The sequence below is a fragment of the Strigops habroptila genome, chromosome 9 (assembly GCF_004027225.2).
Source record: "Strigops habroptila isolate Jane chromosome 9, bStrHab1.2.pri, whole genome shotgun sequence".
NCBI lineage: Eukaryota > Metazoa > Chordata > Aves > Psittaciformes > Psittacidae > Strigops > Strigops habroptila.
In genome coordinates, this window is record NC_044285.2 from 11,563,635 (window position 1) to 11,582,942 (window position 19,308).

The following is a 19,308-nucleotide window of genomic DNA, read 5'->3' on the forward strand; positions in this document are numbered from 1 at the left end:
CTGTGAGAACAGAACAATGCATTAACACAGATTTATAATAGAAAATGAAGAATGACTCCTTCAACTTTAATTGCAGGCAAAATTTAGATCCAGAAAATGCAATAACCTGAGCTGCAGCTTGACTTGAGTACAAGAACCACAAAAGTCAGGAAATCTTGAGATTCATCTCCCAGAAAAGGGAGTTCCCTGCAGGGCTTTTATGCAGCATTGAGGTATTTGCTCATAAGGCAGTGTCATTTACAACGCTCTTTCTTACTGTACTACTAAAATAGAAAAAAAAAAAACCAACCCAGCTTTTTCTTGAACAGAGATTTATTGTACCCTTGTAATGAGAATTTAATTGTATATTCCTCCAACACAGTTTATGGCTTCAGTACAGGTCTCCATTTTACCCTTTTGTCCGTTTCGTTACCTCACATTCCAACATTGTAAAGCACCTAGTCATATTGTCCATATTCTTAAAGACAGGCAATTGATTTCTGCCTTTGACATATAACATGCAAAATATGTGTTGCCCTGCTAGTCATGAGTGCTCATTAAGACTAGTGAGAGCAAGTAGAAGCCATATGAATTTTCAGTGTGAATGAGGAACAAAAGATCAGCAGATGGATCAGAAGTTCCTTTAATCTCTACTGTATTCACGGATACTATATGATAGTGGTCTTTGTCACTGAATCTAATGCAAAAGTAACCATACACGTTACACGGAAGTCCAGCTGCCAAACAGGGACTTTTGTTTCTGCTGCTTGCTGCTGTTTTCCCTACTGTTTTTACACACAGTAAAATCAAAACAACTGTCTGTCTAAATAATAAATCCACAAGATGAAAAAGCAGAGAGGTTAATCATTCGTTTGCCTACCGGGCTTTCAAACTTTAACTGTATAAATTAAGACATGAAGCAGAGATTCTGTACTTACCTACACATACTGCAACACCAATGTAAGCAACTGTTGTAATCGCAATGGCCAGCATTGTTCCTTTGGGTATCGCACTTTGAGGATCCTGAAAACAAAGTAGTGATGCAAAAAACACTGTGAGTCTATATGCTGCAGTCTGCTTGCATTTGCATGCTAGGGAGTCCTGCCACACTGTGAGTTGAAGATACCTTCAGAGGGTAGATTTTTATCACTTAGACCTGCGCCAACATTTCCTGTCCCAGCGTGCAGGTACTGAAGCAGTCCTGTGGTGCAATGCTCCTAACCTGGGCATAGTGAAGGATATGCTGCAGGAGCAGAGGTCAAGTTTATAGCAGCAGGAGAGTCCTCAGCTCAGCATTTCTGGGAGATCCAGACTCTCTTTATATTGTAATGGGCTTTATTTTAATGTTTAATGATACAACGGATAAATAGTCACTGAACTAACCATTAAACTCCTGTGAATGACAAGATGGGACCACTTTTGGTTAATTGGTGAGATGGATGCAAGTAGTGACCCTGTACAGAATACAGGAATTTTGTGATTAGCAATTAGTAATCGTTAGTTGTGTCTTGACAACATGCTACTTCTTCTCACTGTTTTGACTTTTAATTTAGCTAATTTAATAAGGCTGGGCTATAATGCTTACAGACTGGCTCTCCAGTATCAGCTTTGATCATGAAACTGTAAGAAAGAGCCCAAAGATTTGCATTGTACATTGTAATTTTAAAGGGGATTTTAATACCGGCCAACCTCGCAATTTAGTATGTGTGTGTTTATGCTAGGAAGCACTTTTTGTGAATTGTCGTCTTTAAGTCAAAGATGCATGCAATGCATTTTAAGCCACAGACTTTTGTACTTTTGTAACTATGCTCATTGCATGGGGAAAAAAAAAAACATATTTGGAGTGTTGTGTGAAACATGGATGAATGGCTTAATTGTGTTAATAATTAATATAATTTTTAAATGAGGTAGGGACTTATTGAGCTGAAAAATAATTGCAAAGTCACTTCAGCTGCGTAAGACCTTTTGCCCTCAGATCATGGTAACTAATTTATATAGTTCTGGTGTGCATGTCTTAGGTCATTGTTTTTGTGGAGTCTCATGCTGCAATCTTAAACACTGTAACATTAAATCTTCTTACAGCTTTACAACTTTACATTTTATCAATAATTAAACACATATTTAATATGCTGTTAGCACTTTAGGGCCTGCTCCAAAACCCACTGAAGTCACTAGGAAGACTAGCTGTGTCTGTAAGCAGGTTTTGGACCAGCCCACTGCTTGAGTGTGTAGTGGCTACAGAAGCGTGTGTGGAGCTGTTCACAACCAGTTCTAAAGAAAGTTTGATTGGTAAATGTTACACTTTTTCAATACTTCTTAGCTTGTCTTTTAGATTTGTGGAGAGGCTGGTTAATTTAATTAGATCTGTCTACTGCATCTAAACATGCTCAGTAGGGAATCCGCAGCCTGGAGGACTTGGTAATAGAAATCCACTTACTGCCAGACTGAAACAAATGCAGACAGCCAACAGGAGAACTGCTTCCTTTGGTCTGCTCAGCCTCTTTCAAATAGCTTATGAAGGAAGTGCTGCTGGTTTGGGAGCTTACCATGTATAGGGAGCACTGTACATGGTGAAAGAATTGTTTTTGTTTGATAAAAGGGTGGAGATTGTATGAGGCTGATTCAGTCTCACTGGGCAGAAGTAGAATCATAGAATCATAGAATCATAGAATCGTAAGGGTTGGAAAGGACCTTAAGATCATCTAGTCCCAACCCCCCTGCCATGGGCAGGGACACCTTGCCCTAAACCATGTGGCTCAAGGCTCTGTCCAACCTGGCCTTGAACACCGCCAGGGATGGAGCATCCACAACCTCCCTGGGCAACCCATTCCAGTGCTTCACCACCCTCACTGTAAAGAACTTCTTCCTTGTATCTAATCTAAACTTCCTCTGTTTAAGTTTGAACCCATTACCCCTTGTCCTACCACTACAGTCCCTAAGGAAGAGTCCCTCCCCAGCATCCTTGTAGACCCCCTTCAGATACTGGAAGGCTGCTATGAGGTCACCACGCAGCCTTCTCTTCTCCAGGCTGAACAGCCCCAACTTTCTCAGCCTGTCTTCATATGGGAGGTGCTCCAGCCCTCTTATCATCCTCGTGGCCCTCCTCTGGACTCGCTCCAACAGCTCCATGTCCTTTTTATGTTGAGGACACCAGAACTGTACGCAGTACTCCAAGTGGGGTCTCACAAGAGCAGAGTAGAGGGGCAGGATCACCTCCTTCGACCTGCTGGCCACGCTTCTTTTGATGCAGCCCAGGATACGGTTGGCTTTCTGGGCTGCAAGCGCACACTGCCGGCTCATGTTAAGCTTTTCGTCAACCAGCACCCCCAAGTCCTTTTCTGCAGGGCTGCTCTGAATCTCTTCTCTGCCCAGCCTGTAGCAGTGCCTGGGGTTGCCCCGACCCAGGTGTAGGACCTTGCACTTGGCTTGGTTAAACTTCATAAGGTTGGCATCGGCCCACCTCACAAGCATGTCAAGGTCCCTCTGGATGGCATCCCTTCCCTCCAGCGTATCAACCGAACCACACAGCTTGGTGTCATCTATGCCCCTCACATCGGCAAACTTGCTGAGGGCGCACTCAATCCCACTGTCCATGTCACCGACAAAGATGTTGAACAGGACCGGTCCCAACACCGATCCCTGAGGGACACCACTCGTTACAGGTTTCCAACTGGACATTGAGCCATTTACCACAACTCTTTGCGTGCGGCCATCGAGCCAGTTTTTTATCCACCGAGTGGTCCATCTATCAAATTGATGTCTCTCCAATTTAGAGACAAGGATGTCATGTGGGACAGTGTCGAATGCTTTGCACAAGTCCAGGTAGATGACATCGACTGCTCTGCCGCTGTCCATCAGTTCCGTGGCTCCATCATAGAAGGCCACCAAATTGGTCAGGCAGGATTTCCCCTTAGTGAAGCCATGTTGGCTGTCACCAACCACCTCGTTGTTTTTCATGTGCCTTAGCATGTTTTCCAGGAGAAACTGTTCCAAGATTTTGCCAGGCACAGAGGTGAGACTGACTGGTCTGTAGTTCCCCGGGTCTTCCACCTTCCCCTTCTTGAAAATGGGGGTTATATTACCCTTCTTCCAGTCATCGGGAACTTCACCTGACTGCCAGGATTTTTCGAATATGATGGACAGTGGCTTAGCAACTTCATTCGCCAGCTCCTTCAGGACCCGTGGATGGATTTCATCAGGTCCCATGGACTTGTGCACGTTCAGGTTCTTAAGATGGTCTCGAACCTGATCCTCTCCTACAGTGGGCCTAAGGTCTTCGTTCTCACAGTCCCTGCATTTGCTTTCCAAGACTTGGGTTGTGTGGTCAGAGCATTTGCTGGTGAAGACTGAGGCAAAGAAGTCATTAAGAACCTCAGCCTTCTCCAAATCCATGGTAGCCAGTTCTCCTGATAGCTTCTGGAGAGGGCCTACATTGTCCCTAGCCTGTCTTTTATTTGCTACGTATCTATAGAATCCTTTCCTGTTATCTTTTACATCCCTTGCCAAACTTAATTCTAGCTGGGCCTTAGCTTTCCTAACCTGGTCCCTAGCTTCTCGGGCAATGCTCCTGTATTCTTCCCAGGCCGCCTGTCCTTGCTTCCACCTTCTATAAGCTTCTTTTTTCCCTCTAAGTTTCCTCAGCAGCTCCTTGTCCATCCATGGAGGTCTCCTGGCCCTCCTGCTGCGCTTTCTTCTAGTCGGGATGCAACACTCTTGAGCACGTAGCAGGTGATCCTTGAATATCAGCCAGCAGTCTTGGGCCCCCCTGCCCTCTAGGACTGTATCCCATGAAACCTTACTAAGGAGGTTCCTGAAGAGGTCAAAGTCTGCTTTCTTGAAGTCCAGGGCAGTGAGCTTGCTGCACGCTCTTCTCACCGTCCTGAGGATCTCAAACTCAACCATCTCATGATCACTAGAGCCAAGGCTGCCCTGGAGCGTTACATTTCCAACCAGTCTCTCCCTGTTGGTGAGCACAAGGTCCAGCATGGCACCTCTCCTCATCAGCTCCTCTACTGCTTGAAAGAGGAAGTTGTCTTCCACACAATTAAGGAACCTCCTGGATTGCTTGTGCTGGGCCGTACCGTCCCTCCAACAGATGTCAGGATGGTTGAAGTCCCCCATGAGGACCAGGGCGTGCGAGCGTGAGGCTGCTCCTATCTGTCTGTAGGGCGCTTCATCCACAGAGTCCTCTTGATCAGGCGGCCTGTAACAGATCCCCACCGTAATGTCCCCCGTTGCTGTTTTCCCTTTGATCCTGACCCACAAACACTCTGTTACCTCATCACCCATCCCCAGACAGAGTTCCATACTCTCTAGCCTATCACTGACATAGATAGCAACGCCCCCTCCCCGTCTGCCTGGCCTGTCTTTTCTAAACAGCCTTCCATTCCGACATTCCAGTCATAGGAGCCATCCCACCATGTTTCTGTGATACCAATGACATCATATTCCCGTAACCTTGCACACATCTCTAATTCCTCTTGCTTGTTCCCCATACTATGGGCGTTTGTATAGAGGCACCTTAGCCGAGCTCCAAATGAAGCCGACTCAATGGCTGGGACAGCTGGAACATCTCTACATCTCTCCAAGCACTTATTACAGGTGCTGGCAACTGACCAGGAATGTTGGGATGGATCAATGCTCCCCTCCCCCAACACATCTAGTTTAAAGCTTTCCTGACCAGCCTGGCAAGCCTCCTACCAAAACAGCTCTTCCCCTTCTTTGTCAGACCAGCTCCACCAGCCTCCAGTAGATCTGGCCTCCCAAATGGAGCCCCATGTTCTAAATAGCCAAACCCCTGACTATGGCACCAGCTTTCTAACCATTTATTAACCTGCCAGACACGCCTAGCTTTTTTAAGGTCCTCCCCTTTGCCCTGGAGAATCGATGAAAAAACTATCTGAGCTCCAGAGCCCTTAACCACCTCTCCCAGGGCTCTGTAGTCCTTCTTAATGTCCTCCAGGCAACTGCTGTCTATATCTCTAGCACCCACATGGACGACTAGAAGGGGGTAATAGTCAGCAGGACTTACTAGAGCAGGCAGCCTCTCAGCAACATCCCTGATCCGAGCCCCCGGCAGGCAACACACCTCCCTTGAGACTGGATCAGGCCGGCAGATGAGCGCCTCTGTGCCTTTCAAAGTAGAGTCCCCTACTACTATGACCCTCCTCTTTTTCCTGGAGGCACCAGTAGTGATCCTCTTTACTGGTGCATCAGCAGGGTACAATGTTTTGGGTTTGTTTTTTTAATTAAAAATGGAATCTCATAGATGCTCTTAGTAGCTCAGTTTCTACACTTTTCTTTCTGCTCGGCTTCAAAAGCAGTCCTCTGAAAACAAAGGAGATGAGGCATGCAACTCAGTGTGAGGAAGAGAAACAGAACTGGCTGTCAGGGTTGGTAGGATCTGGTGAACTTGATTACTGTGCCAATACAGAAATAACAGACCTTTGGTTGAATCCTTAAGTTATACAAGACAATGGGTCTGTATGATAAAACCAAATAACTTCAACAACTTTGAAAAAACCAAATAACAAACAACTTTGACGTGTCAGGGTTATCTAGGTGTGAGCTACAATTTTTTGGTGACTGTTTGTGTGTGTTTTTGTTTGTTTGGCTTTTGTTGTTGGGGTTTTTTTTAGTATTAGATTGCAAGACTTGAGTTACGGATACCTCTGGTGCCTTTCTGAATTTCTTGTAATAGTATGAAGTATTGTATTGCCTCACATTTACTGGAGATATTTTACCAAATGTTTTACTGAACTTTGAATTACTTCAGCTTTGCGTTTAGCTTTAAACACTCTGCATTAAATACACTATGGAAAGTCATGAAACCGGAGGGCACTCAAAGGTAAGACTAAATTGCTGTCTCTAATTTACCAGTATGTTTAGATATTGGAAATATAATCTTACCACTGCTTTACAGGAAGAGGAGAGTGGGGACCTGGCAGAATGGTCTCAGGAAGAGAATTGGGCACCTTTGGACCTCTTTTCCCTTCCTCTGTGACTCCTTTCTTTTGTCACATCTGCAAACCAGCAGCTTTTCCTTTGAGTAGCGGTAGTGACATGGGATTGGGACATACTTGCTTTCATTACATGCTCTGTTTGCTCTGCCCTTGCTATGACCCTGAATAGAAAAAGCCAGCCTCCTCTGATTCTTGTGAGTACAAATGTGGGCTTTACAGGTATGCTTTTTGGGATGATGCTATAGGATATTTTGCAAAAGAGTGCCAAGAGATACACATGTAATTTCTCTTTATGTCATGTGCTGCTAATGGACCATTAACAATATATTATTACAGGTTATTGAAACATGTTTTTAAATGATACAGCAACCCAAATCTAAATGCAGTAATTTCTGTAAATAGCCATAAGGCATTATGAGAGAAAATATGAACTGATTTTTTTCAGTAATAAAGCAGGCACTTTAAAGGGAGAGTTTTGCTTCCCAAAATAAGACATGATTTTAAACTGAATACAGTGTCGATTCATAATTTGTTTTCTTGTTCTTTTTTCAGCCTACAGCTAGTATTATGAAGATAATGAAATACATACTTTCAGATCTCCTGAGATATTGGCTCCTGCAAGAATGCCAGTGGCAGCTGGGAAAAAGATGGCAAACACCGAGAAAAATCCTTCTCCACTTCTGAAACCTGGTCCAAAGTTTTCTGCAAATATTGATGCTGCAAATATAGGTGAAAATGAAACATACCACTGTGATTGATTCCAAAGTTCCTTAATGAAGGAGGTGAATAAGCTAGACTTTCACATCTGGACGACTGGGTTTGAAACTGTCTCATATCACAAGCAAAGTGAATTTGATTTCCTTAGTCTGGTCCCCAGTAGGATGTGCTTGTCTGCATCTCAGAGCTACAGATCTGTATTGAAGTGACAGGAGTGTCACTATATCACTTGCACTTAGCTCTGTGTAAAGGTTTGTCTGTGCTCTGCTGATATATAAGTGACTCAAGCTGCAGCTAACTGTGCTGTCAGCTTCAGCAGTGGAGAGACAGACTCAAAATTAAAGATGAAATAGAGTCCCTTGGTTTGCAAGCTTACTTAAACTCGGGTAGAAGATCCTGATCTTGTGACCTTTTTCAGTGGAATCCTTAACTCAGTATGAAGCCAAAAAGAATGCAGACTTACTATTTTATGATAGACAGTGAGGTTACTTGCCTTGGTAATTGAAAAAGCCTCTTGCTTTTTTTTCATTGTTGGTAGGAATGACTGTTCCAATAAAGAAGTTTGCAATGGCAACAAGGAGAACAACTAGAAGAATAACTTGAGCCTATTAACAGAAACAAAAACATGTTCCTTATTATTTTAATTTGCATTGACTATGGAGATGGCTATATAGCAAGTTATCTGCATGTGTTCCCTATGACAGATTACTAATTTCTGTAGTTTTTTAAAATACCAGGAATCAAGATAGCTGAATCAGCTAATGAAAACAGCAGATTTTACTGACGGGTATATAACTATATGAAATACATAGTTATAATTTAATTTAATGTTAGTTTCCTTACAAGAAAAGGCAAAATAAAACAGCTAATGCATTGCTATCAAGTGTAAGACATTTTTATATTATTATAAAACTTGTTTAGTTGCAGTGGGTTGTCACTTCAAGGATTATAATATCTAATTATTTTTCTCGTCTCTTTTACAAGTAGTTCCAGTTTTCATCACAGCAGAATGTAAAAATAAGGGTGCTATTCTGGATGTGATTTCGATAGCTCTATTTCACCCTCTAAAGTATTTCCATTTTGAACTTTTCTTTTTACAGGTGAAGGAATAACAGAAATCATTAGTGGTTAAGGAGTGGATACCAAGCAGAGCTCTTTTGCTGAGTAGAACTTGAGTGAGTACAGTGATAAAACCATATATTGTTTTTACTACTGTTCATTCTGTCAAGCTGCATCAAAAATAAGGGCAAAAGGGGCACTTACCCAAGATGCTAAATGATGCCATGAATTATAAAAATCAATATAATCAAGCTGTCTGCAGAACACAAACTTTCTCTTCCCTTCTAAATATATGTACAGGGAAGAGCATGGAGTAATTGTGCTTTCATTGAAAGAAATGATTAAACTACTATTGCTTCTAGAAAGATTAAGCATAAACTGAAACAGTGCTTTTGAAAATTCCACCTGTTGTATACCATTCCTCACACACAAATTCTTTACGGTAGTCTAATATACTGCTTGCTTTTATGTTCTTTTAAAGGTTTACCTTTGCTTCCCATTCCATGCCAGCAACAGAGATGCCGAGAAGACATACAACAGTTATGGTACCTATAATTCTGATGTCATTGGACTCATCTACCATCAGTGTATCACTCTCCTGAAAGCAGTAATAAATATTATTAGAACCAGTCTTTCTCTGCCCAGCTGGTGGGATCAGGTAGTAAGGTGAAGTAGAAAGCAGTGAGCTGTGAAAGTTTCTGAGATCTGTGAAACCAAGTGTTTGGATTTTGTGTTCTGGCTGGCTCTTTGCAGCTGGGGTTATGTGGCTGCCTAATTACGTGTCTGTTCCTTTTCTGATTTTGAGATTCTTGTTGAGAAATGTGTGAAATATATTCCTAAGGTAGGAATAATGGAGAAGCATTCTATGGCATGTTTAGACAGCCTAGCTTCTTCCTTGCTAAAGATGTCCCCCAAGTTTCAGCTAAAAAGTATCATAATTTAAATCTATTATATAAACCACACAAACAATCAAAACCCAAACAAAAACCTAGAAATAAAGCCCCCCTCAAAAAAAACCCAAAAAAACCCAACCCCTCCAAAGCCCCAAAACACTCAAGCAAGCAACAAAAAAACCCCTCCACAAAACAAACCAACCCCCCAATTTAGTCATATACATGAAACATCTACATTTACCTTAAGAAGTTCTACAACTGTTTCAGCAAATCCAACTACATACATAGCAACTGCCACTGCATTTGCAAAAGCAAAGATAAGCCCTATAGATCCACCAAACTCTGGGCCTAGACTTCTGGAGATCAGATAGTATGCTCCACCTGCGGACAGAAATGATTGCTATTTCAGCACAAGTGAATGTTCAGGTTCTGCTCATTTTTCTCACATAAATAATACCTCAGGAATCTCTGCTTTTAGCCTAACAAACATAACCGTTATTTGCCCTATAGTAATAGAGAACACTGATTAAAGAAAGGAATTTGCTTTGTACAGGTTCGGCCTTCAGACCTTTCTGTATGCCTTTCTATTGCAAAAATCTTTTATTAGCATGCAAAACCAGACCTTCCAATAATTTTTCATGATACATAATATAGTAACACAGCAGAAAGAACCTTACTTTCAGACAGATTCTAACTTACTTGGATCTATCCCAACGTTAGCATGAAAGATCATATTCTGTGGCACATTGTTAAAGCTCATGCATAGTGTGACACAGTGCATCTTTAATCTTTTTTACATATCACCATAAATGGAGCATATTACTTTGTCATTTAATTATTTCATTTTATCTCACCGATACTTTATTTTCAGGAAGTGTTTAAGATTATATACATTTTAATTTACTGTTAATCCACTGAAAGAGATCACTCTAAAGATATTTATTTATTATTGCTTTGCTTCTAAAACAGTTATCTCAATTTCTTTCTTTTTTTTCCTAATCCAAATCTGCAGATTTTTTTATTTCTCATGAGATCATATTACTTACCTCCTCTTACTACTCCATTAGTGCAAATGGCAGACATGGAGATACCTGTTAATGTTGTTACTACTACACTCAGACCAATAACTATGATTCCAAGACCTGAAAGATCCGAAAAAGAAAGTGTATTCAAGTATATTCAAATACCTGTTTTGCATAAATGATGTAGTAAGAACTTGCCATTTTCCAGAGAGGTTAGAGCAGACCAGTTATAACTTTAAGGATCTGAAATGCACTAAAACTTTGTTTCGTAGAATACCTGACGTGCAGTTTTCCAGCAAAAGTATTTACTCATCTTCCAAGTAGTGGCTGAAACGTAAGGAATTTTATAAAGAAGGCATTAAATCGAAGGTATCCACTGATCTGCATCAGTCTTTAAAATGAGAGGAAGAGATGCCTCAGGCTCAGTTTGTCCAAGGATGTCTAACCTGGAATGCTCTGAATAATAAAGACCTGCTGAAAGGTAAGAAAAGAAATTGAAAAGCCGGAAGCCATCTCTCACTCAGCAGTAGGCAGGAACATCTGAAACGTACTTCACAGACTGAACTGAAATCTGGGGTTATTAAAAGTGACAACTCAAACATGCCATAAATCATCATTAGAGGTGGCTAGAATTGTTACCTTCTGGTTCCTTTAATTGTGCGATTTCGTTTATCATCCTTCTGGTTTGCCTCATATGAAAATAATACATAAAGACCTTTTTGGGCTTGAAAGCATTAGTAACCCTAAAATTTTTACCTCCACGGATAAACCCATTAGTTGCTATTGCAGAAGTTGACAACCCAGTAATTGAGGTTACCATCGTGGCGAGAAGAATTATGATTACTCCAAGACCTGTCAGTAATAAGAAGATAAAATATTTTACTCATGTTCCATGATTCCTTCAAATCACTCTCTCTTTAAATTGAATTTTCAGGCCAGAATTAGAGCAATAAACTGAAAAGATGGTTTGTTGACCACTTGCAGTTTCAGAACATTTCCAAGGAGTTCATGTCACAGTAATAAATTATTCCCATCAATGTTCAAGCAGTGATTCTTTCTGACAGGAGTACCCTAGCCAAAGGGTCTCATGATTTTCAAAAGCTGGAGGAAATGAGCAAACAAGTATCCCTTGGCATGGATGCTTATATCTCCCTTTAATATACTTCCTGGCTGTTTAAGTGTAGAGATCGTCACATTAACCACAGCTCTTGTGAGAATGCTGCTGTCTTTCATCAGTTAATTAGATATTGAATCAGAGAAAGACTGACTGTGTAGTTTCATAGTGCACCAGGACAAAGAGTCTATCAGGTAAGAGAGACAAGATCTGAGTGCGAGCCTTCTATATCCTTACTTCTCAAGTGCTGTGCTTCCCCATTCTCTCCTCATCTCTCTCTTTCCCTGCAAAAAGTGATTTTACTCTTAACACAAGATAAACATATGTGAAGATGGCAATATTGCTTTAGGCAATATTACTTGAACAGGTGACCAGTAATGTATAATCTTAGCTTTTTTTTCATCTTTTTTTAGCTAATATCACAAAATTGTATAATTAAACAGAAATAACGAAACACCTGAAGATCAGTGGCAGGTGATTAGTTATAGGTGAACTGGGTTTCAGTTTGAGTAGCGTCTGAAATCTGAGTATTTGCAGTCTTTGGCTGTATGGTCAGGTTTCTGTTAACTTTGTGAAACTGTGCTAGAAATCAGTGGGAGGTGCCTAGTATGATTTAGAATCATAGAAACATTGGTTGGAAGTGACTTCTGAAGGTCTGTAGGTCAGCCTCCCAGTCATAGCAGAGCTATTGCCAACAGTTAAATCGGTGATGACTTTGGCTAGCTGGGTCTCGAAAACCTCTGTGGACAAAGATCCCACAGATTCTTTGGATTACATGCTCCAGGGCACACTACCTGCCCAGTGAAAAAAATCTTCTTTGTGTACGAACTGGATGTCCCGAGCTACAATTGCAGCCATTGCTTCTGTTACATTTTCTGGCACTACCAAGAAGGGTTTGGGAACTACAGAGCCAAATACTTTCTTGTTCCAAGTCAGGTGAAGAAATAATATGACTTTTTCCTCTCAACTTTATTGCTTCTAGTCCCATTTCTATCTATGAGAGGAGAAGGGGGAAAAAAAAAGAAAAAAAAAATTGAAACAATTACAGTTTGATGCCAAATATGGAATCGGTTCTTAGTTTTATCTAAACTTATTAACACTTATGCAATAGCTCTCTTGTTTCCATAAGATACATAGGTCTTCAGTGTGGAACTGAAGATCATACATTGCTTGTAGCAATATTTATTGACCAGAGCTTGTCCAAATTAAAACTTTGATCCTGCAACTGATATCCAGCTAGAAGTACTACACACATATTGCTTTATCTGCTGTATTTCTACCTTCTGGCTTCCAGATCAGATTCCTGACTTTGGTTCATACTGGATGTTGCATCCTAAGGAGTATTTTTCCAGGATTTTCTATTGCATTTCACAATTTATGTTATTAATATATATATGCTAAATAGGGACAGATATTTTGCTAAATTGATGAGCAAAATTTCCTGCTTGGGAAGGCTTTAATGTTAATTTGAAAAACATTTTAACATTTAAGAAGAAAAGTGCATCAAATAAAGTGACTTGACCAGAACGTCACTGTAATATAACACAATGTAACAGAATTGTGATATTCAGGGCCAGATTTTCAGTTAACAGAAACTTGGTGGTTTTTCCTGTCTTTGGCTAACCATTCCATGTACAGGTACACATACAGACTTTGGAGAGTCCTCAGATGTTAGGTGGACATACCAAACTAGTTTTGGACCTGAAACCTTGTCAGGACCATACTGTCCCTTTTTTCCCAGCTGATGATAAGTGGAGAACCTTGTTGGAATGTTATTTTTTTTCCCCTTGTAAAAACTTTTACCCAAGACAGCCCATCAGGATATGGAAATAATTGGGCTTTCTCTCTTTGGCCCTCAAATGATGGGGATATAAATGGTGCCCAGATGGTGGTTTAACTGACTCATTTAATTTCCATGTTAGTAGCATTACCTAGTGAAATCCCTGAGCCTTTGTGATGATGAGCTTCCATCACTTTTCTCCTTAAGCAGCTTGACTAGGGACTTAAAGCTCATTGCTTATAAGACATTCAGAAAATGCATTGAGGAATTATTCAAATGGAATTTGATGTCTCATTTTCAGAAGTAAAGTTAACCTCCTTACATAAGGCATGCAATTTTAAAAAGTAACAGCAGAGCAATAAACCGTAAGAAAGGAGAGTCTGCTTATCAATGAATTAAAATGGTAAAATTAAATGTGAAAGCAGAAAGGCTGTAACTGATGTTGGTGCAAATTAATGTTAAAATCTGATTAAAGTTTAGGTTGAAAACCAGGCATATGGCTGCTAAGTAAGTTGTTCTAAAATGAATTACTCTTGCCTACGGCTATTCTCACACCTCAAAACAAAGTAATACTTCTTGATGATCTCAATAAGTTACTAAACTGCCCTTAAAAACTAATTTTGCATGAAACCCCAGAGCAAAATCTTGGCAATATTAAGATGCAGAATTTTCATGGCAAGGCATATACTTATGAGTGCCCTGGGCTGTACGCTCTCATTTGGTATGCATCATAAAATCAGCAAGCACCCCTTTGTCAGGCGCAGTGCTAGAGCCACGCATGGAGCACTGCAGAAGTAGTAAAGTTCTTCCGCTTAGTTTTGGATCTTTTATTGGTTTGGTTTTTGGTTTGGTGTTGGGGTTTTTTGTTGTTGTTGTGTTTTTGTTTTTTTTTTTTTTTTTTGTCATATGTATGTCTCTGTAAGTTTGTGGCTGGATTTTTTTTTTCCTTAATAAGCACTTTATTTTTTTCTCTTTTTAAAAGCTCAGTCTTGCTCAAGTGAAACTTCTTGTGAAGTTGCTGTATTTTGTTGGAAATGAGACTTCAACCATGCAGAATTTTGGAGATGTTTTGATTCAGTGTTTTATTTCACTTCCATTAACAAGGAATATATTGTTTATATACAATCTGAATTTGAGCACTGAGTTTGATCAAAGACCAGGAATACTGACACCTCGAGGGCAGAGTTTACACTCCAGTTCGTGTCTACTTAATATTTCCATTCTGTGAGAATCCAAACTGGAATACATGCCATCCACCCTTTGGATTGCTGGTTTTTATGACATTCGGGTGTCAGTCAAAGATTAGGGCCCATTATTCTAGACTGTATTATCATGTAACACAGAGTGACACTGCCACCACAGCAAAGATACAGCACACAATGAAGTGTACATAGTTAATTTATGTGAAAGCTGTAGCAGAGCTTGTAGAACTTAGTGTTTCATAATACAGTAGTATCTAGTGCTGTGCTATAGTTAAAAATCACAAAATCCTGATGAGATGAGACCTCCTTCCAGTTCCGTTTTCATCTTTGCAGAGAGGTGTGAAGAAGTGTTGTTTTTAATATGTAGATGACAAGGTTTGGGATTCACAGATAAGCAAAGTGTGAACTCTTAAAGGTTAATTCTGTACGCACATATTAGAAATTGGCCCGAGTCATGAGGTTTACATCTGTTACAGGATCTAAATACAAATTTCACTAAAGCTTAGAAATACTCAAATGTGATGATCATATGCATAGTTAACAGATCTGTGCCTCTAAGCAGTAATTTGGCTGTGAGTCTGGAAAATTCCAATAGGTGGGAGGATTAACATCTTTTACCCTGGCAAGCATTTGAAAACATTATTTAGTTCAACATGCAAATGCACATCTCGGATTATATATTAATCATGATCATGTATAGTTTATCCTCTTTATCCCTTTCACTGTTGAAAATTATATTAAATAAGATACATACCAATTCCTGCTTGACCTACAATCCAGGAAAGTCGAATAAAAAGCATCACGCCCCAAATGTTAAGCATACATCTTACCTGGGTTTTAAACAAAAAAATACTTCATTAGTGCAGTGTTGAAAGTAGCGTTAAGAACCAGAAGGGTAGTAGCGTGCTTTGCAGGCTTTTAAAAAGCACCCCAGCATCCCTCGTTTGCCTCCCTCCCACTTCTTAAAAGACCTTGGTGTTGCAGAACTAATCTTGACGTTTTTCCTCTATTTCTTTTTTTTTTTAGAAATGCAGGTAAGTTTCTCACCAGCACACCCTTCACCCATCCAAACTTGACAAATCCTGTTTTGTTTTCTTCTTCCTTGCTGACTGCCGTCTCATCTCCAGTGGTGCTTTCTCCATTGGCCACTCTCTCGACTGAGCCAGTGCTCACGGCTATGTTCTGAAGAATCACACAGAAAACAAATACAGTTTTGTGCCAAGCAGAGGACACCTGGCTGCATAGGAGAGGCATGGAATAAAGAAATTTCAATGAAGATCAGGTTTTACTGTCTCTGGAGAAGAGTGCTATATTCTGCTCACACCAGACATCAGCAGGTGGGCTTGCTAACAGCAAGAAAAGATGAAGGAATCGCTTAAGCAGAGTAAATACATTATTATCTGATTCTAAAATGTTTTTATTGTAAGCTGTATTCAACATATATGTTGTGTTGATGTTACTAGAGCATCTAATATAAAGAGGGTCTTGTGGTTGGCCTTTATATGCTGCTGCAGCAGTTTATGAATAATACTAGGTGTAGAGATAGAGATAATTGCTCACTAGCGAAGAGAGACCTAGCTGAGTGCTGTATGTATGGCAAAGTTATGTGATGAACTCTGATGCTTTCTGTCGAATGAAGTACAAACATAATTGCAGCAGCAAATGGTAACCGTCTTGAAAACAGTCAGTGAAATGACAGTGAAATGAGTAAATAATGCAGTAAATGAAAAATTCTTTTTGTGGTTTAGCCAATTCTGGTATAACCATAGGAGATAGGTTTAAGAATTACCACATCTCTGGTGTAACCAGAATAAATAGCCCAGAATTTTAGATTGTTCACATCCAGTTACAGACATAAATCTATTTTCTCTTCAGCTCTACTGCCCCAGAATCTTTGAGGCAATTTAGCACCATGATATGATTCTTGTGGCTTGAATAGAAATTAGTCACAGGTTTATACGTGTCATCATTGCTGCTTTATGGCGGGGGTTGGGGTTGTTTTGTTGGTTTTTGTTTTGTTTGTTTTTTGTTTTAATACAAAGTTCTGACTGGTTTTGCAAGGAGTTGGCATTAGGTTAACAATTGCCAGGTATTGTCTGGGTCCTCTACAAAGACCTTCAGGAAGGACCATGTACTTCGCTATAGTCTGCCAGACGGTCAGGAGCATGTGTCACTTCTGGAGAGGAATCAAGGTGCTTTTAGGGTTTAGAAGGGGATGAAGATATTTCCAGGTTAACTAAACAGGTCAAAGAAGGGAAATGTCTGTGATTCTGTGAAAAATATGAAATTTTTTCATCTTGCTTAAGCTTCAAGGCTGTTTCTATATTTTGTCCATGGACTTAAAAATCAACAAATAAAACCAAAACCAAACATAAAGACTAACTGTATATGATGCTTATGCTAATATTTGGCATTCCCCCTCATAGTGGGCTCTAGCCACTATGATGCAAGGTTGTAGAATGCCTTTGACACAGTAAACCCAGGATTGTGCTCACAAATGAGAAATAAGTGACTGGATAATACATTTTGACATGGATTAAACTTGGTGCCTATGTCCCTTTTGGCTCTAAGGGAAATGGGAATACAAGATCTATTGAAAGTCTGTGACTTTGAGCGCCTGAGTTACTCAGATAATTTTGACAATTCTTACCCTAAAATAATAATGGCTGTGTTTGCTCAAATAGAGTAAATGGTTAAAATGAGTTAAGGAAGATAAGCAGAATAAGGTGAACAAGGTGAGGGGTTTTTGCTACAGTGGTTAGAATTTGAAAGACAAAAAAAAAAGGGGAGGGGAGTTGGTCTTTGTACTTGAAACAAGTCGTTTCCTATGTACTTTGAATTAATTTGTGCCCTCTATGCCATTATCATAAATTATGGCCTTAAACCTTCCATAAATGCATTTTAAATTGGTGTGCTTTAGTGAATGATTGGTTATTTACCAGGCAGCTCTACCTGTGCTACTCATGCATTAAGGATGTGGAATAAAAGTGACAGAACATTTTGAAAAGCTACCAAAATAAAAACTTAACTAATGTCTTTAAAAAAAAATAAAAAATCCCTTCCTTGTTTCAGAACAGTTTAGTCTTCCTCTCTCCTGGGGTTAAAGATGGTGAGCTCACCAAGGTCCCATAACAAGTGTGGAGAATAGCCAAGAATGAAGAAACGTTAGATTATTTCATATGTAGGGTAAATATTAAGCCCACACAATTATCACCAGCCATCAGCTGTGAAATAGCACTTAGACAATTTTTTAGGGATTTAATTGGTGATTTGTGGCTTAATATGTGTAAAAAATGACACATCTTGCTAAAACACGACACAAATTTGACTCCAGCAGTGTGGGAACTGGATATTTGAAGTTCTTTTCAGCCTGCTTTATGTTCTGACATTTGAAAAATTACATATTAAAAAAGGGTATTAAATATTAAGATTTATCTTCTGATGTTAAGACCAGCAGCAAAGCACAATGGGAATGCTTATGTAATGTTTAGCAATCCAAAGTCAAACATATGTCACTTCTTATCGGAATCTGGCAATGGGCTTTGACAGGACAGTTGTCTAAGTTTTGAGTTTCAAAAAACCTTGGGGTGAAGGGGGTGGGATTGCCTCGGGGTATGGTGTAGTAAGCCCAGATTTTAGTGTTAAGTAAAAAGAAGTAAAGCATCTTCTCCAGTACTGCATCCTGGGCTATTAGTCTAGCCCCCATACACACCCAGTGTGGCATTTCATCCCCTGCTTAGTGATAGCTAGAGAGCTTGCTGCACGCTGGGGCTGGTGGATAGGCACCCCATCCAGCTGCACATGATGCTTTTGCTTTATGATAGGAGCTCAAGCTTTTTATACCATTTTAATTCCCTTCCCTATTAATCTACTATTTAGTGACCACATGTTTGTTTATTCTTTAGAACAAGCTCTGAAGCCCAAAGTGGTTTGTCCAAGGTCACAAACTGAGTCCATGGGACAGTCAGTAATAGACTCCAGCCATGGTAATGGTGGGTCATTTGTTCCAGCGCTGTGGTTAGTGGCTCGCAGACCAGGGCCACAACTCACTTAAGAGCACAGCGGGTTTGCCTGTGTAACAAAAATCCCATTACTTCTGACATTCACCTTCCTATTTTGTGAAGCATAAGATTATCCTTCTGTAAGCTGGATACTGGGAAAAGGTCTGAGAATGACCAAGCTAGATGATGCTCTTTTCCCTAACAATCTCAACCTGTGAAGCAATTTTTCATTCATTTTATTCTGGGATGGAATCTGCCTTCTTTTTAATCTTCTCTAAGTAAAAGCCTTAAAAAACCTAAACAAATTTATTTAATCTTTTTAAAAATAAACCACTGAGAGATGCAACAGCAAAACCCCTTAATTTTCTAGTAATGGTCAAAACTGAAAATCCCTTAATATGCTAATGTTCAGTACATGTTCATTCAGCATTATGTTCAAAGGCAGTACACTAGTTTTCTCCTCTCTGGCCACTACCGAAGTAAACTATTTCTATAAGAGCAAGTTTCTTCTGGGCATGGAAATGTGTTTAGTCCCTTGAATAGCAGCTTATACATCTGCAAATGAGTAGGGATGCCAAA

The 19,308-nt window shown here is 40.1% G+C and overlaps 1 protein-coding gene across 5 annotated transcripts in view; it reads right to left on the reverse strand.

The window, feature by feature from the left end:
• The window catches only part of SLC12A1 (solute carrier family 12 member 1), a 53,367-nt gene that overhangs the window by 26,496 nt on the left and 7,563 nt on the right, over positions 1-19,308 (reverse strand). For 3 of the 5 annotated variants that reach the window (XR_003993020.1, XM_030496638.1, XM_030496640.1), the window contains exons 3-11: positions 15,776-15,910; positions 15,483-15,558; positions 11,389-11,484; positions 10,657-10,752; positions 9,852-9,991; positions 9,205-9,315; positions 8,152-8,263; positions 7,531-7,658; positions 918-1,002 (exon numbers count right to left, since the gene is read on the reverse strand). Coding sequence is in view for 4 of the 5 variants with exons in the window: in XM_030496638.1 (XP_030352498.1) it covers positions 918-1,002; positions 7,531-7,658; positions 8,152-8,263; positions 9,205-9,315; positions 9,852-9,991; positions 10,657-10,752; positions 11,389-11,484; positions 15,483-15,558; positions 15,776-15,910 (979 nt within the window). In the remaining variant the exon portion in view is untranslated. The remainder of the gene's footprint in view (positions 1-917; positions 1,003-7,530; positions 7,659-8,151; positions 8,264-9,204; positions 9,316-9,851; positions 9,992-10,656; positions 10,753-11,388; positions 11,485-15,482; positions 15,559-15,775; positions 15,911-19,308) is intronic. The other 2 variants (XM_030496642.1, XM_030496641.1) reach the window with 2 other exon arrangements.